This window comes from Gobius niger, assembly GCF_951799975.1.
Source record: "Gobius niger genome assembly, chromosome: 4".
NCBI classification, from domain to species: domain Eukaryota; kingdom Metazoa; phylum Chordata; class Actinopteri; order Gobiiformes; family Gobiidae; genus Gobius; species Gobius niger.
In genome coordinates, this window is record NC_136855.1 from 42,258,639 (window position 1) to 42,279,212 (window position 20,574).

The window sequence follows — 20,574 nt, forward strand, 5'->3', positions numbered from 1 at the left end:
GAGAGGGAGGTGCAGCTGTAGGTTTGACAGGAGGCCAAACGTCCGCTGGGCTGCGCTCAAGACGCTAGCATGCTACCGGCTAGCAACTGTCATCCAACTGTCAATGGCTTCAACATGATAAACACATGTGTGGCTCTGTGACACTGAGGAAACACTACAGTAACAGCTCTGACCTCTGACCTCTGTCACATGTTGTATCCAAGGCTACATGTTTGTGGTTCAGGGAGGGTTAGTGCTGGATGTTCTGCTCCGGAGGGACAGTCTGCTGTGAAAACGTGAGATATCATGACACAAATTAAGGTCAGGGCCAGAGAAATGTTTAACCTCTTAACTCCCGCCTGAACCCAGAGGATCTTTTTCCTTTGTTGGGTGTTCAACTCATTTTTGTAAATGTTTTGTCATTTTTTTGTCACATTTTTGTCACATTTTTCGTCAATTTTTTGTCACATTTTTGTCACATTTTTGTATTTTTTTTGTCATTTTTATCACATTTTTCGTCAATTTTTTGTCACATTTTTGTCACTTTTTTGTCACTTTTTTCGTCAATTTTTCATCACATTTTTGTCACATTTTTGTCACATTTTTGTCACATTTTTGTCACTTTTTTGTATTTTTTTTTGTCATTTTTATCACATTTTTGTCACATTTTTGTCACTTTTTTGTCACATTTTTGTCACTTTTTTCGTCAATTTTTTGTCACATTTTTGTCACTTTTTTGTATTTTTTTTGTCATTTTTATCACATTTATGTCACATTTTTGTCACATTTTTCGTCAATTTTTTGTCACATTTTTGTCACATTTTTGTATTTTTTTGTCATTTTTATCACATTTTTCGTCAATTTTTTGTCACATTTTTGTCACATTTTTGTCACTTTTTTCGTCAATTTTTCGTCATATTTTTGTCACATTTTTGTCACATTTTTGTCACTTTTTTCGTCAATTTCTTGTGACATTTTTGCCACTTTTTCATACATTTTTCGTCACTTTTTCATCACATTTCCATCATTGTTTTGTTGCTATTTTCACAGCTTTCTTCCAGAAGCTCTTGGATTGGGGTAAAGCCAAACTGGAGAAAATGTGCTCGGTTCAGGTGGGAGTTAAGGGGTTAACTTTAAGGATTAGGATTATTTGTATTTTTAGACAAACCAACTCATAGATCTATACAAACTCACAGCAGACCGTCCCTCCGGAGCAGACGATCTCGCACTGACCTTCAGGGAGAGGTCTGAGCTGCTAAATGCTAACCGGTAGCATCTTTAACACTGACTCACATAAACGAGCGTCTCTGGGGCCGTGTTTTTACTCTTATCTTCTTGAGCAGTGATTACGAGTACATAAAAATGTCTTTCATTTTGAATCCCGTCTGTCGTTGTTCACACTGAGAGGTTTCCGCTCTAACACCAGCTTGATTTACTGAGCTCTAAACTTTGAAGAGACCCCGCCCCAGTACCTGTTGTACAGCAGCAGGTCCGGCTTCCACAGCAGGTTGTTGGGGAACCTCACGTTGCGGACGCCGGGGTACTCCTCGGGGTCCCACTGGAGGTTGTACGCGTTCCAAGTCTGTGCACAACAAACAACAACATGAGCTCATTTCCGCTGGTTTGGGGCTCAGATCCTCACGTGTGATGATGTCAGCGCTCGGCTCAGGATCGGGTGTCGGCGGGGACAGTAATGATGAAGGAAATGGGGGAGATGTGATTGGAAGTGTCCGTGGGGATGGATGAGCTGGGAGTGATCGTGTGTACAATACAATTACAACAGAGCAGTTTGTATCCAGGCACTCAGCGGTTACACAGAGGAACACACATTACTGCACATTTCTCTGGGTCTAAGAATGTGACACAAAGATAAGCCGGTCATAATGATCTCTCCATGTGTTCGATGCATGAAGACTGTGCTCTCTTCTCTCTTGTTTCATGCATATTTTTTGTCCATGTTTAACTCCCACCTGAACCGAGCACTTTTCTCCAGCTTTACCCCAATATAAAAGCTTCTGGAAAAAAGGTGTGAAAATAGCAACAAAACTGAGACGAAAACAAGGATGAAAAAGTGAAAAAAGTGAGGAAAAATGGACAAAAAATGGACGAAAAATTGACAAAAAAGTGATAATAATTTGACGAAAAATTCTGAAAAAAATGACGAAAAATGACAAAAAAAAAATGTCAAAAAATGAACAAAAAAACGACAAAAATGGACAACAATTTGACAAAAATGTGATGAAAAATTCAGAAAAAAATGACAAAAAAATGGACAAAAAAGTCACAAAAATTTGACAAAAATGAGACGACTGCCCAACAAAAAAAGTGATGATGATGTGATGATGTGAGGAAAAAGATCAATTTAGTTTTGTAGGTCTTAGCTTTCAAATGAGGCGTTACTCTGGCCGACAGGATTTGGGTAAAGCTGAACTGGAGAAAATGCTCTCGGTTCAGGCGGGAGTTAAGAGGTTAGTAAGGCCAGTGCTGACTCTCATCTGGTAGAACGGACTCATCAGGGCTACACTCCTGGCCAGACGGGCTCACTCAGCGCTGTGATAGATTCATTCTGCTGTAGTCACTTATAACACCAGACTAACCATATAAATGTCTGTGTGGATCTGCTTCCTGGTTGTATAAGCTACGCGGTGGCGGAGTGATCTGCGAGAAAATAGTCCCTCAAAATGCGCTCATTCATGTGATGCAGGTCAGTTATATTCCAGACATGATTCTATGGACACAGACATGTATATGGTTAGTCTGGTGTTATCAGTGATTTGCCTCAGGTGCTCTGTGGAGCGGGTCACACTGTTTTTAATGCAGGCTAGCTGATACCATAGACGTGCACTAGCCTAGCGCAAGAACTGCATGAATTACAAAAACAAATCTCTCCATAAATCAGCAACACTCTGGATAACTAGGAAATGAGGCCCTGTGTCAAACATCCTGAAACATCCCTTTAATCTCGCAGCAGCGTGTTGTGCATTTATCCAGTCAAACATATCTCACCAGCCTGGAGCCTTGGAGACTCGAGTTAGTGATGTCCCTGAGACGTCCTCTGGAGACAAACTCCAGGTAGTCTCGGTGAAAACGAACAGGTTTGATTTCAGGCCACATGAAGACTCGAAAAAGTGTCTATGCAGTCTCCACATGGTCTCAGAGAGGTCTCAGAGAGGTCTCAGAGAGGTCTCAGAGAGGTCTCCACATGGTCTCCCAGAGGTCTGAGAGAGGTCTCCTGGAGGTCTCCACATGGTCTCAGAGAGGTCTCCCAGAGGTCTCCCAGAGGTCTCCGGTCTCAAGCAGTTGTGGAGCAAACACTATCTGTTGTCCTCAACCTGTGAGACTTTTCTGTGACGTCCCTGCAGTGTCTCCGAGACCTGAGTCTGAGTTTGGAGGAGACTTTCCCGTGTGAGTGAGACTGAGAGAGTGGGTGATTTAAGATCCTGTACTGACCCGTCCTGCACAGTCAGAGGGAGTCTGCTGACGGGGCAGTGGAGGAGACCAGGCCGCTATAAAACATCTCCTCTGTGACAGATCCTGAGGACACGAGCTGAGGGACTGGTCTCCACACTCCTGAGGACACGAGCTCCACACTCCTCACACACACGTCAACGCTGGACTTTGGTTTGGATTTTAACTTTAATTTCACCTTATTCGTCCGGGTTTGGTCAGATTATACGAGTGAGCACATTCTAACTGACCCAAAACAAGGCCATGTTCTGGGCCAGATTCTTTAATGACTTTGGACACTTTGGATTGAAACTCCTTGTGGTACAACATGAAATAATATAATAATAATAATATAAATAGGCCTGTCACAATAATATCAGCTTATCATTGTTCAATGGGACGACAGACGCACATGAGTCCATGGCTACAGTCCAGCCTGGTGTGTTCATTAACATGCACCGTCCCAACCAAACGAGCCAATAAATCTTTTTTGTAGTCCAAACATTACCATAGTTTTTTTATGGGGCTTCCAACTGAGCTTATTATGTAAAAGTGTTCCAAGAAACTTTGTTTACTGTAGGAAACGTCAGACGCTGCTAAAAGACTCAAAATGTGAAAAATACTGTCAATTCCTTTAACATGTCTTAACAAAACACCAAATGAAGCCATATATGATGCAGAACACTGGTGTTTGTTGAAAGTAGTGCTTTACTTCGGGCAAACGGAGGGTCACCAGGCAAACGTTCCTCCCCCTGTACGAGGGCACCAACTGTTACTGATTATTAAAGGTCGACTTATTCTATTATCTAAATGGTAAACGGTCACATGCTTTACATGAAGGAACCAGCCCCCCATTCCCTCTGTCACTCATACATCAGAGTGTGCAGACACTGGAGGGGGGGCGGGGGAAGTGTCTTGCCCAAGGACACAACAACAGTGTGCACCTGCAGGATTCGTACCCCTGAGCCTCTGATCCTCCCGCTCTCCTCTCTGAGCCTCCGATCCTCCCGCCCTCCTCTCTGAGCCTCTGATCCTCCCGCTCTCCTCTCTGATCCTCCCGCTCTCCTCTCTGAGCCTCCGATCCTCCCGCTCTCCTCTCTGAGCCCCAATCGCCCCAAAGTCAAGTCGACTCATCATGTGATGACATCATCACATTAACCAAGGAGGAAAATCGCCTAATTTACATAAAGTTAAACTTATACAACGTTGTTCACACGATTCACACGTTGAAACATCTGAACGTTCGTTCTGGGACTCGCACAGTAGAATAAAGACTTTGGTGAAAGAGCAGAAAGAGCAGGTCCTACAGGTCAAACAGAGGATCCAGACTCAGTCCTACAGGTCAGAGGATCCAGACTCAGACTCAGTCCTACAGGTCAGAGGATCCAGACTCAGGCTCAGTCCTACAGGTCAGAGGATCCAGACTCAGGCTCAGTCCTACAGGTCAGAGGATCCAGACTCAGGCTCAGTCCTACAGGTCAGAGGATCCAGACTCAGGCTCAGTCCTACAGGTCAGAGGATCCAGACTCAGGCTCAGTCCTACAGGTCAGAGGATCCAGACTCAGGCTCAGTCCTACAGGTCAGAGGATCCAGACTCAGGCTCAGTCCTACAGGTCAGAGGATCCAGACTCAGGCTCAGTCCTACAGGTCAGAGGATCCAGACTCAGGCTCAGTCCTACAGGTCAGAGGATCCAGACTCAGGCTCAGTCCTACAGGTCAGAGGATCCAGACTCAGACTCAGTCCTACAGGTCAGAGGATCCAGACTCAGGCTCAGTCCTACAGGTCAGAGGATCCAGACTCAGACTCAGTCCTACAGGTCAGAGGATCCAGACTCAGACTCAGTCCTACAGGTCAGAGGATCCAGACTCAGGCTCAGTCCTACAGGTCAGAGGATCCAGGCTCAGACTCAGTCCTACAGGTCAGAGGATCCAGACTCAGGCTCAGTCCTACAGGTCAGAGGATCCAGACTCAGGCTCAGTCCTACAGGTCAGAGGATCCAGACTCAGGCTCAGTCCTACAGGTCAAGCAGAGGATCCAGACTCAGGCTCAGTCCTACAGGTCAAGCAGAGGATCCAGACTCAGTCCTGCACCAGGAGATCTGCACAGGGTCTCATGAGCACGCTGTGGATTAGATTTGAACCCGTGCTGTTAATGCTGAGATGAGGTCGGTCTTACCACTTGGAGCCAAATGTTGGTGGTCAGGACCTGGTTCTTCTCATCCTGTGGACGACAAGCACAAGATATTAAAGGAGACGTTTAAGGCAAAGAAAATGGAGCTAATTTTTCAACAGGCGCGTTTTACTAAGAAGACGCCAGAACGACGATTAGTGACGATGAGTTAAATTTAAAAGAAAAATGTTGAATAAGTCGTTCAGATTCAGACCGGAAGAGGATTTGGTCCAAAATGAGTCTCTTCAAACAGAACATTCTCACTGAAACATAAATCAGGGTTTACACGGGTGTTTTTAATGCCATTTCAATGCCCAAACACTATATTTCACCAACAGAGCACAGAGAGATGAGAAAAGGGCAGTTTGATGGAGGTAAATCCACTGACCACGTCCATGATCTGCATGAGGTTGAGTCCGAACTCCACGATGAGGGTCTGGGACTCGTTCTGCACCGGCCGCTCCAGGTTACTGTAGTCCTTCATCAGGTCATTGTACAGGCGCTTCTGGCCTGGGCCCTGCTCCGAAACTGCAACACAGAAATCCAAATGTGTTCGTTTTAGTTTGCTTTCTGAAGAGATAAGATAAGATGATCCTTTATTGATCTCACAATGGAGAAATTCACTTGTTACAGTCGACGTTCAAGAAGGTCACTCAGAGTTGTGCAAAAACAGACAGGAAAATGTGAAACCAGTAAAATAGAATAAACACGATGTTTCCCACGTACAACAAGCAGCAGAAATACAACAACAGGTGAGCAGCAAAAACAATAACAATAGGATAAAAACTAGAACAGGTCATATAAGTAGAATGTCGGGGTGTAAAGTTACAGTCCTAGTGCAGGAGTCAGTAAGTGACGCTGGAATAAAGTGCAGCTGATACAGAGATTATTGCACATGTTACTTTACAGTCTTATTGCACAGTCTGACAGCAGTGGGGATGAAGGCTTTGCGGTAGCGCTCCGTCCTGCACTGAGGGTGTCTCAGTCTGCCACTGAGAGAGCTGCTCAGCTCTTCTACAGTCCCGTGCAGTGGGTGGGAGGTGTTGTCCATGATGGAGGTGAGCTTGGCTAACACCCTCCTGTCCCCCAGGGGGCCCCAGGACGGAGCTGGCCCTCCTGACCAGCTGGTTCAGTCTGTTCTTGTCCCGCTCTGTGCGGCCCGGGGCCCAGCACACGGCAGCGTAGTGGAGAGCAGAGGCCACCACAGAGTCGGCAAGAGTCCTGAGGGGAGGCCTGCTCACTCCGAACGACCTCAGTCTCCTCAGAAGGAGCTCAGTCTCCTCAGAAGGACCTCAGTCTCCTCTGAAGGACCTCAGTCTCCTCAGAAGGACCTCAGTCTCCTCAGAAGGACCTCAGTCTCCTCAGAAGGACCTCAGTCTCCTCTGAAGGACCTCAGTCTCCTCAGAAGGACCTCAGTCTCCTCAGAAGGACCTCAGTCTCCTCAGAAGGACCTCAGTCTCCTCAGAAGGACCTCAGTCTCCTCAGAAGGACCTCAGTCTCCTCTGAAGGACCTCAGTCTCCTCAGAAGGACCTCAGTCTCCTCTGAAGGACCTCAGTCTCCTCAGAAGGTGGAGGCGACTTTGGCCCTTCTTGTACAGGGCGTTGGTGTTGTGGGACCAGTCCAGTTTATTGTTGAGGTGAACACCCAGGTACTTGAAACTGTCCACCTCCTCCATGTCCTCCCCCTGGATGTTCAGCGGTGTGTGCGGTAGTGGCTTCCTCGTGAAGTCCATCACCATCTCCTTCGTCTTACTGAATTGGAGCTGATATTCAGATCTTTCCTCAGGACTCAGCGGTTCAGATCTGATTTATGCAGAGTGCTGCTCTCCCACAGAAGCCTCTTTCTCTCGTTAATATTGTGCCACTTTCTGAAAATATGGATCGATTCAACTTGTCAACTCCATGTTCAATTCAACCCTACTGGTCAGTTTGATCGAGAGGATCAGGAAAGGTTTTGGCAAAGATGTCTTAACTTAAAGAAACTTCATGGATGACTCTGTGTGACGTACTCCAGAGCGCGGACGAGCGAGATGGACTAAATATGCAGGAAGAAAGTACAAAAGCTCATTCCATTTACCTCTTCACTCCCGCCTGAACCGAGAGGATCTTTTTCCTCACATCGTCAGATATTTTTCCAGCGTTTTTTTGTTGGGTATTCAAATCATTTATGTCACTTTTTGTCATTTTTTCATCAATTTTTTGTCACATTTCCATCATTTGTTGTTGCTTTTTCACAGCTTTTTTCCAGAAGCTTTTGGATTGGGGTAAAGCCAAACTGGAGAGACTGTGCTCGGTTCAGGTGGGAGTTAAGAGGTTAAAGAGACTAGATCAGGGGGGCCAAATATTTTTGTCTCCGAGGCCAAAACTAAAAAGTGCCTGTGAGTCTCGGGCCAAACACGGCCATGTCAAGCACGAAAAACACACATATCTGCAAATTACAAAGCTACTTTATTTTATTTACTTTTATTTTTTCGATGGCCCACATTTGCATTTGATTCTATCCATGCAAATAACAAGTTATATTAAAACAAATGGTAACTATGAGAAAAGCATAATTTTAGAAGAACAAAACCAACAATTGTAGCAATTTAGTGCATTGAAAATAATGAGCCAAATTTTCCAAAAAGAGTGTTTTGTTGAAATTTTTCTTGAATTGTATTTTACTTGAGTATTTTGGACCAAAAAAATCCAGTCGACCTATGATTGGACCACAAATAATTTAATATGGATAAGAAATGCTTAATTTTAATGCTCGATTTTCATGTATTTTTAATTTTTCTGTCCTTAATTAATGTTTTGATTGATGTGATGGTGCTCCATGACTGGAATAGATGTGTTGGGGAGAAGTGTCTGTGCCACGTGTCTATATTGGTCGAAATATAATTAGCCTAAATACTGTATGCAAGTAAATGGAGCTGGAGTCAGTCCCTGATCAGGGACGCTGGTCCTGAACAGGTTAACCATTGATCAAAAAAATATGATAGACTCTAAGAAAATAATGACTTTTGCCAAATAACACAAACCTAAACACAGCAGACAGAGCATATTCAGTCCTTACTCTGAAATAACAAACTGTTTTTGGCTCCTCGGCTGCGACGTGGCTCAGATTCCATCAGAACTGGTGACCCTGTCGTTTTAACGCTGAGTAATGGAGCCTCTTTGGCAACATCTTCACACTGGACAAATGGCTATAGTTGATTTACTCTAATCCTCGTCCAGGGAGGGGCCGTTACACCAACCACCAGGCTCTGCTTCTTCTCCTTCAAAGCTCTAGTAAAAACTGACTGACACTCACGGCCAAAACATTTAGATTTGCCTGAACATAAATCCTCATTCTAAAACCATTGTCGCAGAGACGCCGCTAATGTGGAGCACAAAGCTGTGGTGACGGCCACTCTCGTTCATCAAACGCCTTATTAAAGCCAGGAGATGGATGTGAGCCACGAGAGGAGCCGCGAGAGGAGGAGCCGCGAGAGCCACGAGAGGAGGAGCCGCGAGAGCCACGAGAGGAGGAGCCACGAGAGGAGCCACGAGAGGAGCCGCGAGAGGAGGAGCCGCGAGAGCCACGAGAGGAGGAGGAGCCGCGAGAGGAGGAGCCGCGAGAGGAGGAGCCGCGAGAGGAGGAGCCGCGAGAGGAGGAGCCACGAGAGGAGGAGCCACGAGAGCCATGAGAGGAGCCACGAGAGGAACACAGAGCTCAGCCAGAGAGAGACTCCTTTGTATCGTCACTGTGGCTTCAGACAGACCACACTTCGCTTCACCTCCAGGTTCAGGGCACGATACATCAGCATAATCACCGACTGTAGAACACGGGGCCGGAGCTCAGTGAGGACGCCGGCCACGAGGGGTCAAAGAGGCAGAGTCCACAAATATAGCCCTTGCCAGACATTTATTTCTCAAACTTCTCAGTGACCCACATGTCACATACAAAATGGCCCCCAGTGACGGCCACAGTCAGCTTTTATACCTCCCCTAAAGGGAAAGGACCTCCCACAGGCAAGTTTTCATTTTACATAAAATGAATAAGTTTTATGACAAAATGATAAGTGTTCAAATCAGCAAAGATACAAATGAAAAATCCTACACAAAAGGAAACACAAAGCAAAGTTTAAACCAGCTTCCCTCGGCCACATGGTTCAGCCTGAGATTTTAAAATGGCCGACACAGACCACGCCTCCCCTTTGTTCCCACCAGGTGGTGCAGGTAAATGTGTACACTGAGTAAATGAATAAACAACATGAATCTGATGGTTATTGTTCGCTAATGGATATTGCAAAATGACCAAAACACAGAGCGAGACAAACCCACTGTGTCACAGGCTTAGACAGTCAAATGAAATGAAGGATGTGCTTGAGTAGATCATATTTGCCAGAAAATTAGTCTGCAGTTAAAAAAAAAAGAATAAAATATTACTGAATGAATCTTCCCAACAGGTGATTCCAGGTACATGGTCAAATATCCCGTTATCGTGATGTAGATTGTAGGTCATATCGCCCCAGCTGATATCTGACATTAAAGGAACAGGCCACTGTTTTTCCACACTGAGATCTGTTCGTACCTGAGTTTAGACGAGTTGATGTGTACCTGTCTGGTCCTCTCCCAGTATATTCCTATGGCTCCAAACGGGGTGAAGTTAGAAGCTCTTCCACAGACACAAAGACCAGACGGGTACGGATCAACTCGTCTAAGCTCAGGGAAGAACAGATCTCAGTCTGGAAGAACTGTTCCTTTAACCGATACCAAGAGACTTTCTTAAAAATGGCTGCAGTGAGAGAAGAAAATGTGTGGTCGTCTTTTTTCCATTGTCAGATCAACAAAGTCTTACCTTTCCTTCAACTTGAGCTCAAATCAGAGCCGGTGCTGGCCCTTCTGGGGCCCCGCCCGTCTGTGTGAGAACCACTAACCACCAAGTCCCCCTGAGACTAGTCTATTTCCCACCTTTTTAAAATGGTCCCATTCTCTCACCTCTGGTCCCTGACCCACAGTTTGGGAACCGCTGATGCAAAACTAACTGAAACCTGCACCTGACGGTTATTTCTGTCTGACCAATGAGAATCCGCCTGTGAGCAGCTCGTTTTAGACAGTCGCATTCAGAGAACCAGAGTTACTGTGAGTTACTGTGTGGATTCAACTCATCTTGAACAACGTGTTGATTACTCAATGTAACAACACCGTAGTTTGACTGAGAGGCGGGGCCCCCATGACACCTGCACAGTTTGCCTATTGGAAAAACCGGCTCTGGCTCAAAGTGAACCTACTGCAAAACAAGTGCTCGCTGACAGTGAGGTGAAGCTCCTCCCTTTGCCCCCCCAGTGTTGAATAACAACACCAGATGTTTTTGAAAAGCGTGGAGAACTTTAGGGGCTCCACCAGGCATTCCAGCGCCCCCCCCCCCCCCCCCCCCCCCTCAGCAGAGGTCCGGGGGGGGAGGGGGGGGAGAGGTCCGGGGGGAGCGCGGGGCTACGTGTTTGGAAAGAGGAATGACAGATTAGCTCCAGGTCCAGGTCCAAGTTATAAAACAGGCTCATGTTATTGTGCAGAGGAGCATAACTGAATACTATTACTGCAAAACAACACTAGAGTACACGGGATGAAGAGTAACCACCTCAAAATACTGCATCACTGAATACTAGTACTGCAAAACAACACTAGAGTACACGGGATGAAGAGTAACCACCTCAAAATACTGCATCACTGAATACTAGTACTGCAAAACAACACTAGAGTACACGGGATGAAGAGGAACCACCTCAAAATACTGGACGTAGTGGGACAGATGATGGTTGGAATTGGGAAAGGACCCACAATAGACACAAGGCCTCGGGGGGGGGGGGGGGGGGGGGGGCAGCTAACAGTCTCTACATCATCTCCACAACTCAGATCTCACTGGCCTGGAGACTAGATGGAAACTCCAACTGCTGCTGGTCAAGGTGAGGCCTCCAGGACTTCCCCTGGACATAAGGCGAGTCTCCAGGGAGTTTCAGATCAGCTCCCAGTTTTCCATATTTAATAAAAGGTTGTTGACATCAACAAAGGCACGTGCTAAAAATTGACTTATACAAGAATTTATGCTGAAATTACACTTTCACAATGATCTAATGTGGCATTTTCTGTGAGTTAACAAGCGGTAAAGTCACGGCAGTTACTGTAGAGACAGTTATTGTTGTTGTTTGTTGTGGTCAGGGGCGGACTGGCCACATGTCCATTCTGGAAGAGCACAGAAGGGCCACTGGTCTGGAATCTAAATCTTCCCCTTAACCAAGCTTTACCCAAATCTGAAGCTTAAAAGAAAAGCATCAAATAGCGGCGAAAATGAGGATGAACGCAGGAAAAAAACAACAATGAAAAAGCAACAAAAACATGATTAAAAAACAACAAAGCAATGAAAAAAGGAAAGAAAAAGCAAAATTGTCAAAAATTTGACAAAAACGAGGCCACAATGTGACAATGAGTCAGAGTCCAGGGCCGTTCTTTAGTCCCAGTCCTGGTCGTGGTTGGCTTTTGTCATCGTCTCCAGGGTCGGGCTGGGCAATTAATTGAATTTGAATCTAATCGCGAAGATTGATCTGAATAATTCATGCATTTACAGACCAACAGAAGGTTTGTCATCATTGTAGTGAGATATAGACTGGTGCTGTGGGGCTGACAAAAGCAGAACACCCCCTCTTTAAAGCAGAACACCCCCTCTTTAAAGCAGAACACCCCCTCTTTAAAGCAGAACACCCCCTCTTTAAAGCAGAACACCCCCTCTTTAAAGCAGAACACGCCCTCTTTAAAGCAGAACACCCCCTCTTTAAAGCAGAACACCCCCTCTTTAAAGCAGAACACCCCCTCTTTAAGCTGCAGTAAAGTCCATGAAATCAGCAGCTTTGGTAAAACGCTGTAAAAACATCAAGCTTCAGCTCACACACACGTCCAGGAGGATCAACCTGTGAGAGAAGATTCAAGAGCGGACTGCGGGGTTTGCATTCGTAACTCAATCCCCTCAGAGACACAGATCGACTTCTTTACAGAGGACACAGTATCACCAAACCGGCTCCACGGTTACAGGGACGCACATCAGAAAGAACATCCACGGTTACAGGGACGCTCATCAGAAAGAACATCCACGGTTACAGGGACGCTCATCAGAAAGAACATCCACGGTTACAGGGACGCTCATCAGAAAGAACCAGGTGCGTAAACAGACGCAGCCATGGCGACCGGCTTGGACGGAACTGAAAGCTTCGGTTCAGTCGCGATGAACCAGCGTTTGAAACTGAAGTTGTAAATAACGAGTGGATGAACAGAGTTTCTACAAAGACCAAACGCGGCCGCAAACATTTCCCATTGACTATTCATACACGGTTACGCAACAGGGGAGAAGAGTGCAGCGCTTTGGCAGCTCTGTCCGGCTCCATGATGATCACATACTGTTCTCCAGGAGAGCGGGGCCAGACGTCCAAACACATTAATCATTTAGCTTTTCCTCTGAGGCAATCAAAGGGTTTTTATTCAGTATTAAAAACTATTTAGGGACTGTACAGAGTTTAAAAATGTTATAGTTAGTATTTTCCTCCCCTTCATGTTCCTCCATGTCCTGATGTGTAGAACGAGCTCAGACCTGTTCACCACAACTGCCTCTAAAATCACTCAGAAAGTTGTTACGTCGGGTCTGAAGTGCCGTCATGCACGAGCTTAATATAGAAGCTGCAGTTACACGTGTGACCTGAGGTGGCAGTAGTGAGTATAAAATGGCAAACTTGCCTCTTTAAATGCTTATAACTTTGTTGCTTCTTGAGCTTTTTACCATATAGAGGCTGATCTCCTGTGACTACACTCAGACTGTAGCCCAGATGTTCTTCAGCTTCAGCCTGGAGTCACGGCTGCTCCATTATTGAAAAAATAATAATCACGTTTACTTTAGTCATAATTGAAATCCCGATTATTCAAATTCAAAAGATTATTTGTTGCCTTAAAAAAAGGTCCATCTTTATTTTATTTATTTATCAAAAAAACTTTCCATCCATCCATTTTCTTCCGCAGCGTCTCAGCAGACACGCCCAGACTTCCCGGTCCACACACACCTCCTTCATCTGACCCCGAGGCCACACCAGGCCACAGAGACATAGTCCCACCACCGTGTCCTGGGTCCACGAGGCCTTGTCCCACTAGGACATGCCTGGAACACCTCCCGCGGGAGGCGACCAGGAGGCATCCGGAACAGATGCCCGAGCCACCTCAGCTGCTCCTTTCCACGTGACGGAGGAAGTCAAAAAACTCAAGTTTGCGTCCTTTAAGGAGAGGTCCTTGTTTCACACCTGCCCCCTGCTGGCCAGCCCTCACACCTGCGCAAGCAAACTGAGCAGCGCGGCCTGATGACATCATCACACAGCGCCGTTTGTTTTTATGTCAGACAAAAGCACGAGCCGTGGCAGGTGAAATATGGAAAATAATCCCAGCGCCGTGAAATATAGATATTTTTCCGATGATGCTAATTTTGTGTTTGTTTAGCGCAATAATGGGATTCAGATGAGCTACACCTGGAGTGAGTGGACAGGTCAGGGATGGACTGACTCTCATGGTGATGTCATCCTCCCCAGGCTCGTCCTCCCACAGACTGTACCAGGCGGGGGTGTGGGCAGTGTTTTGTGGGTGGGTGGGGGCCGCCCTCCCCCCCCCCCTCTGTTGTTTTGCTGGTGCTGCATGGACAGTCTCCCTCTGTTTCCTCGGGACATGGACAGTGTTTACCTCCTGGGAGGAATAGTCTGACCTGCCAAAGCTCAGCATCTGAACCCCCCCCCGGACAGAGCACGTCTTCCAGTCTGGCTCCACTTCTGCAGAAAAAGTGTCGGGAACACAACAAAAAAGTGACAAAAACGTGACGAAAAGGCAAAAACCGTGACCGCAGTGAATACTGTAAGTGTGCTCTCAGCCTGGGCTTAAAGGAGCTGTACCTGATTTGTTTAGTCCTGCTTTAGTATTGTAAACTGAAACGACTGTGGGGAAAACGGTGCATCAAATTATAGTGAATTTCTCCACTGTGAGATCCATAAAGGATTATCTTATCTTATCTTAAAACATTTGTATACATTTGATGAACTTTCAGGCTTTTTTCTATATTTTTGATAAAAAATGACCCTGAAAAGTGACCCTGCAAGTTGTGAAATGTTCCTTTAAACTTGTCCCTGTAAAGAATGTGGATGCTACAAATATATAAGTAAAGTCAATCAAAAAATCTGGTGTGTTTCATATTCATAGTGGGATATTTTAAGAGAAAATACTTTTCTGGTCATTTTTAAGTTTCAGAGTTTGTTTCTGTGGCTTTATAGACCCTTTAATTGTCTGTAAACATTCGGAGCTGAGCTGGAGGCAGGAAGTTAGAATCCCATCTATTTCCATTGGAGCTGTTGTCATGGCAACAATAAACAAATGTTTTTGGAAATATCAAATAAACCTCATTTTATCGTCTCGAATGTGGTTCCTCTAGGTCTGGCTCCTTCAGCCACAACAAGACCACATGTTTTAGTTGTAGTTTTACACTTGTAATCGCTGGTTTTCGTTTAATCTTATTTCTCTTGATCACTTCCTGCCTCCAGATTTTTTATTTGTTCATTTGAGCAGTTAAAATTCTGCTCAAAAGGAGTGGGCCGAAGCAAAAGCTTATAGACGCCCACCCCGAAATCATTACAATAAAAGTGTATATCACAACAATAGTACCAAAGAACATATTACAAAGTACTAGAGCCTTGGAACACGGCATGCACACACGTGAACACAACGTACCCGTCTGTGATTTAACACATTATGATACAATGATACATTAAGCAACATCATAATTGGATTTGCCTCCTTAGCGAGGAACCTGTTACTGTTTTAACACGGACCACCCTTACAAAGCACTTAAGGGAATGTTCATGTATTTAACAGAATTTAGCAGAAGAGAAGCGCAGCACAACTACAACAACAGTCTCGTTACCTGTACAATGTTTGTACAAAGCAAGTTACAAACGGCGAACGATTGTCAGTCGAATGGTTATCAATGTCATCAATCAATACCAATGAATTCTGTAATATGTAGTAAGTATTTAAGCCCTGCATAGTGTAGTGCGTTAAAAAGCCAGGGTGTCGAGCGGGCTAGTTGAAGAGGGCGTTAGCTCCCCATCAACAAACCCCCACCCAGCTGCCCTAACATCTGTTTTTTTTTTTTTTTAGAAGATGTTCCTGTACTGTGAGGTGCATTAAAAGACGAGGTTCATGAGCCCGTTGGGAGGGGCCTCTCTGCAGATTTGTAGCTCGCCTGCCCTAATTCACTATTTGCTATTATAAACAATAGAATGACAACCGTTCAGAGCAGCAAATTGATCCTACTGCTCCCCCTAGTGTCAACGTGTTTCTTCTTCTCTGTACTTTTCAAAAATCTTTTGTTTGTATCTATATTTGAACAGGTTAAGGTTTGGACATCGTTTCATCTGATGTCACTGATGATGTCACTGATGATGTCAGCAGTTAAAGGGTCTATAAGGTCTTGAATAATATCGTTTATCGTGATAGTTTCCTGCCTCAACATATGGAACTTCAGATTTTGTTTTGGTGACAGGCCGACGTCTCGGTGCCGTGAAACAGAAAGAGGAAGATCGCACTGAGCCAGCAGAGCTCTGAGTAACCAGGAGCTTCCACAGGTCGGATCCCCATCAGAAAAGATGATCCTTTTAGTGTTGCCATGGTGACGACGCCCCTCCCCATGTTCAAACACACAATAGTTTGATGGAAACCTCTGGAATTCGGCTCGTTATTTCTTAATCTCAGAACTTTAGGGGACCCGCGGCGTATCCTTCACTATGTTGCCACGGCGATGACCAAAATGTCCCTTATTATCCCAGTGAGGAAAGTTTCCTGGATTGTTACTGGAGTTTCTCAGAGTCAACAACAAAATGATGTTGTCCATGAAGATCCTCCAACACAATGAAGACACTGACACTGAGATGCAACAGTGTGGAGGCTGATGTGTTTACTGAGATTCCCTCAGACCAACGTGTGTGTCACTGCCACAGACCTCACTGTTACTTTTACAGCACGTTTAATCATTTTCTCTGATTAAAAACATTTTTATAACAGTAAATTATTTTAAAAGCTTCTATAAAACAAATCGTCCATGATGGAAATAAAGTCCTCGAAGCTTCACAGTGAAGCTAATGCTAAAAACATGCTGCTCACACAGACACTTCAGGAGCATCAGGATCCGTCTGTCAAAGCTTTTTTCTCCTTTTCCACAGACAGAGGCTGTTACAACATCGCCCTCTGCTTTAAAGGGGGGGTATTATGCAAAAGCTTTCCATCATGTTTTTCTGTCACTCCCTCATTAAAAACATGGCTGAAGTGTTGCCTTGGCACATTCACGTATTTCTGAGTAATCTGTAAAAACTCTGATGGCGGCCATTTTAGGGATAGGTTTGCCTGAGTCCTCCTAGGAACGCCCCCACCTCCTGGAGACGCCTCCGAGCTTTGGTCACCAGCCGAGTAACCAACCACTGCTCCTCAGCAGAACCCCCTCCCCACTGATGCCACAGACAGCGTGTGGAGGGGGCGTGTCTAAAGGCTCAGAGGTTCTTAAAGAGACAGAGGCCTATTTCAAGACATTCACTACAGCCATTTTGAGAGAGACATTTTATACAAGGCAGTTATTCTAATTTACTGCATTTACAGACCAGCAGAAGGTTTGTCATCATTGTAGTGAGATATAGACTGGTGCTATGTGACTGACAAAAGCAGAACACGCCCTCTTTAAAGCAGAACACCCCCTCTTTAAAGCAGAACACCCCCTCTTTAAAGCAGAACACCCCCTCTTTAAAGCAGAACACCCCCTCTTTAAAGCAGAACACCCCCTCTTTAAAGCAGAACACCCCCTCTTTAACCTCTGCTTCACAGTTTGCTGATCAGAGGCTGCTTTCTAAAAGCAGAGATCATTTCCCATGGAGCTTCAGCTGCTCTGAGGGACAGGGAGACGACAGGAACGACACTGAAACACCTCATCAACAACTTCTCACAGACGTTCACTCACTCTGGTGGATTCATTATGTAATCTAATACCTAGTGTAATCTAATACCTAGTGTAATCTAATACCTAGTGTAATCTAATACCTAGTGTAATCTAATACCTAGTGTAATCTAATACCTAGTGTAATCTAATACCTAGTGTAATCTAATGCCTACATCTGCAAAAGAAAATGTATTTTATTTGATTAAATGTTTGTATTAAATTCTGGGTAACTTCAGCTTCCTGCATAGTTAATGAGGAGCTGTTGGTTTGGAAAAGCAACACCACGAGCTTCGTGCAAAATAAAACAGACTTAAGTTCATCATATGTTTACATGAGGAAGGCTCCGTGCACTGAGCCGGTTGGTCGGCATGACTCCTCGTAGCTGCGCATGTGCAGAACCATCCAGTCAGTTACGTTCAGCCATCGAGTTCTGCTTTTTTGGCAAATAACATGATTTCATCCATTTAACTGTGGAATGAGGCTATTCTACATGTAATGAGTCATGACGCAGCCGCTAAAACAATTTGCCTTTAAACATCTGTCTGTTGAATATATAGAATCTTAAAGCAAGAGCGTTTAGATGTAATAAAAGTCTTTAGACACATAATATTATGCAAAACAAAAAAACCCGTGTGATGCCAATGCAGGCTTCAGTGCACTGGCATCACAGAGCAGTGGGCTCGTTAGCGCCTCCTGAGGGTCACAGGGGGACAGTGACCCAGAGCGTGAGGGCGTCTCATCCTTTCCTTTGTTATTCAATATTAAAACTATCCGTGAAAATGAACTCAGTGCACGTGAGCAGCAGATCCATGTCCTACACTGACTATGGTGTGATTTATGTATTTCTTACTGTTTTCCAAGTTTTGTTTCTTTTTGACTGTTTTGTAAATGCAGTTTTATGTTTCATAAGACGAGCAATGCCTTTGTGGGAGCGAACGCGGATCCTGATGAAGAATAAAGAACAATGTAAACATGGAAACAGTTCACAAAAATGCAAATCTGACTTTCAAATAAACAATTCTCACAACTAATGTGGCCGACGTGACTCTTACACAGAAACATTTATTCTGAAGTTGAGCCTCTTGAACCCGAGCCACAAACATGTCCAGAAACACAACAATAACAATAGAAAAGTGACCGACACACAGGGCCGGGTTAGAGCAAAACGGGCCCCAGGGCTGAAGTTTTTTCAGGGCCCCCAAAATCGATCAATATTGATTTATGAGGCGCCTTAACAACATCTGCACATGTGCTGCACATCTGTGGATTTCTCTCTCTCTAAATGAAGGATCAATGACATGTTTTATTTGAACATCCAGGAGTGACTCTTAAACTCAGTATTAGTACAAACATTGTATTAGTACGACAACAATGACAAATCTGTGACAAAAACAGTTTAACATAATGAGCCCAAACAGCTCTGTGGCCCTCGCGGAGGAACCTCTGCTGCTGCCAGACTGGTGGGGGCACATTTAAAAGGGGGGTCTGGGGGGGGGGGGGAGAGCTTTTTATATTTATGGTGCAGATTTATTTCCAAGTGTCAACTCAGTGAAAATGGTTTAGTCTCGGGTAAAAAAAATCCACACACACACACACACACACACACACACACACACACACACACACACACACACACACACACACACACACACACACACACACACACACACACACACACACACACACACACGCACACACGCACACACTCACACACACAAAGCCACAAAAAAAGTAACACAAATGAGATGCAGTGATGAGAGCACAAGAAATAAAGCAACAAAAAATGTGACAAAAACGTGCAGGAAAAGCAAAAGCACAACAATAAAAGCAACAAACCCCAGACTAAAGAGAGATGAAAAAAAGCAACAACAAATCAACAAGACAGAGCAACAAAACGGAGACAAAAATGCGATGAATAATGTGACAAAAAGTGACAGTTGTGTCGGTCTGACATGTGAAATGAGGATGAAGAGGTTAGAGGATGAAGAGGTTAGAGGATGAAGAGGTTAGAGGATGAAGAGGTTAGAGGATGAAGAGGTTAGAGGATGAAGAGGTTAGAGGATGAAGAGGTTAGAGGATGAAGAGGTTAAGAAAGTGTGAACCTTCTAAAGTATCGAGTCAAAGAGAGAAAGTCCCTGTAGCCCCTGAGGTTCCCCTTTGGCCCCGCTCCTTTTGCTCCTTTTCCACGTTTGTCCCGCATCAAACCGAACACATTCCGCACCCCCCTCCCAAACACCCAGATGTGTTGATTTCTTGTGTGTGTTGCGCACGTGCAGCTCGCTCTTACCTCCGAAGGCGCAGAGCAGCGCGGCCAGGCGGAGCAGCGCGTGCAGCGGGTCCATGCTGTGCGAGGGGCGCGGAGTGAGTGCGGAGCCGGGGGTCCCTCCGCCCGAGCATCCCTCTGTCCCGGGACCCCCCCCCTCTCTCTCTCTCTCCTGCCTCCTAATGGTCAGGACGGGACCACAGAGGGAGGGGGGGTTTGCGGGTCCGCTGGGAGAGATGTTTCACAGCCTCGTGGAAAATGTGTTTTATGGCGCGCGCGCATCCGGGATACAAGCGCGAAAAAAAGAAACAAACGCATTGATTAAAACATTTCAAAGATTCTCTGTATTTGTCCTGATACAAAAGTAAAACGCATTAACGATGTGTTTTTTTTATAGAGGAGGGGAGAGGTGTGCGCCATCTGCTGGTGACTGAGCGGAAGTGCAAGTCTGATCACAGCTTAGACTCATATGTGCAGATTTTTATCTACTAGGCCTATGAATTCTTGATACTTTTTGCCTTAATAAATACTATATAACGTAGACAATATACATGAATACAAATACAATTGAAAAAATAAATAAATAGTGCTTAAGCCTTTCTTGTTTAGGGCCCTTTTCCCCAAAATGCTCTACATGTGTTTATCTGGGTTTAACTCGGCCTCTACAAGGGGCACATGGCTAATCTTGGTACCAAA

The 20,574-nt window shown here is 45.1% G+C and overlaps 1 protein-coding gene across 1 annotated transcript in view; it reads right to left on the bottom strand.

Moving 5' to 3' along the window:
* Positions 1-20,044, bottom strand: part of LOC306961810 (neuronal acetylcholine receptor subunit alpha-7-like) — a 68,341-nt gene extending 48,297 nt beyond the window's left edge. The window contains exons 1-4 of the mRNA XM_079554721.1: positions 19,903-20,044; positions 5,985-6,124; positions 5,603-5,647; positions 1,452-1,561 (exon numbers count right to left, since the gene is read on the bottom strand). Coding sequence (XP_079410847.1) covers positions 1,452-1,561; positions 5,603-5,647; positions 5,985-6,124; positions 19,903-19,957 — 350 coding nt within the window. The 5' untranslated portion in view covers positions 19,958-20,044. The remainder of the gene's footprint in view (positions 1-1,451; positions 1,562-5,602; positions 5,648-5,984; positions 6,125-19,902) is intronic.
* Positions 20,045-20,574: the final 530 nt, after the last annotated feature.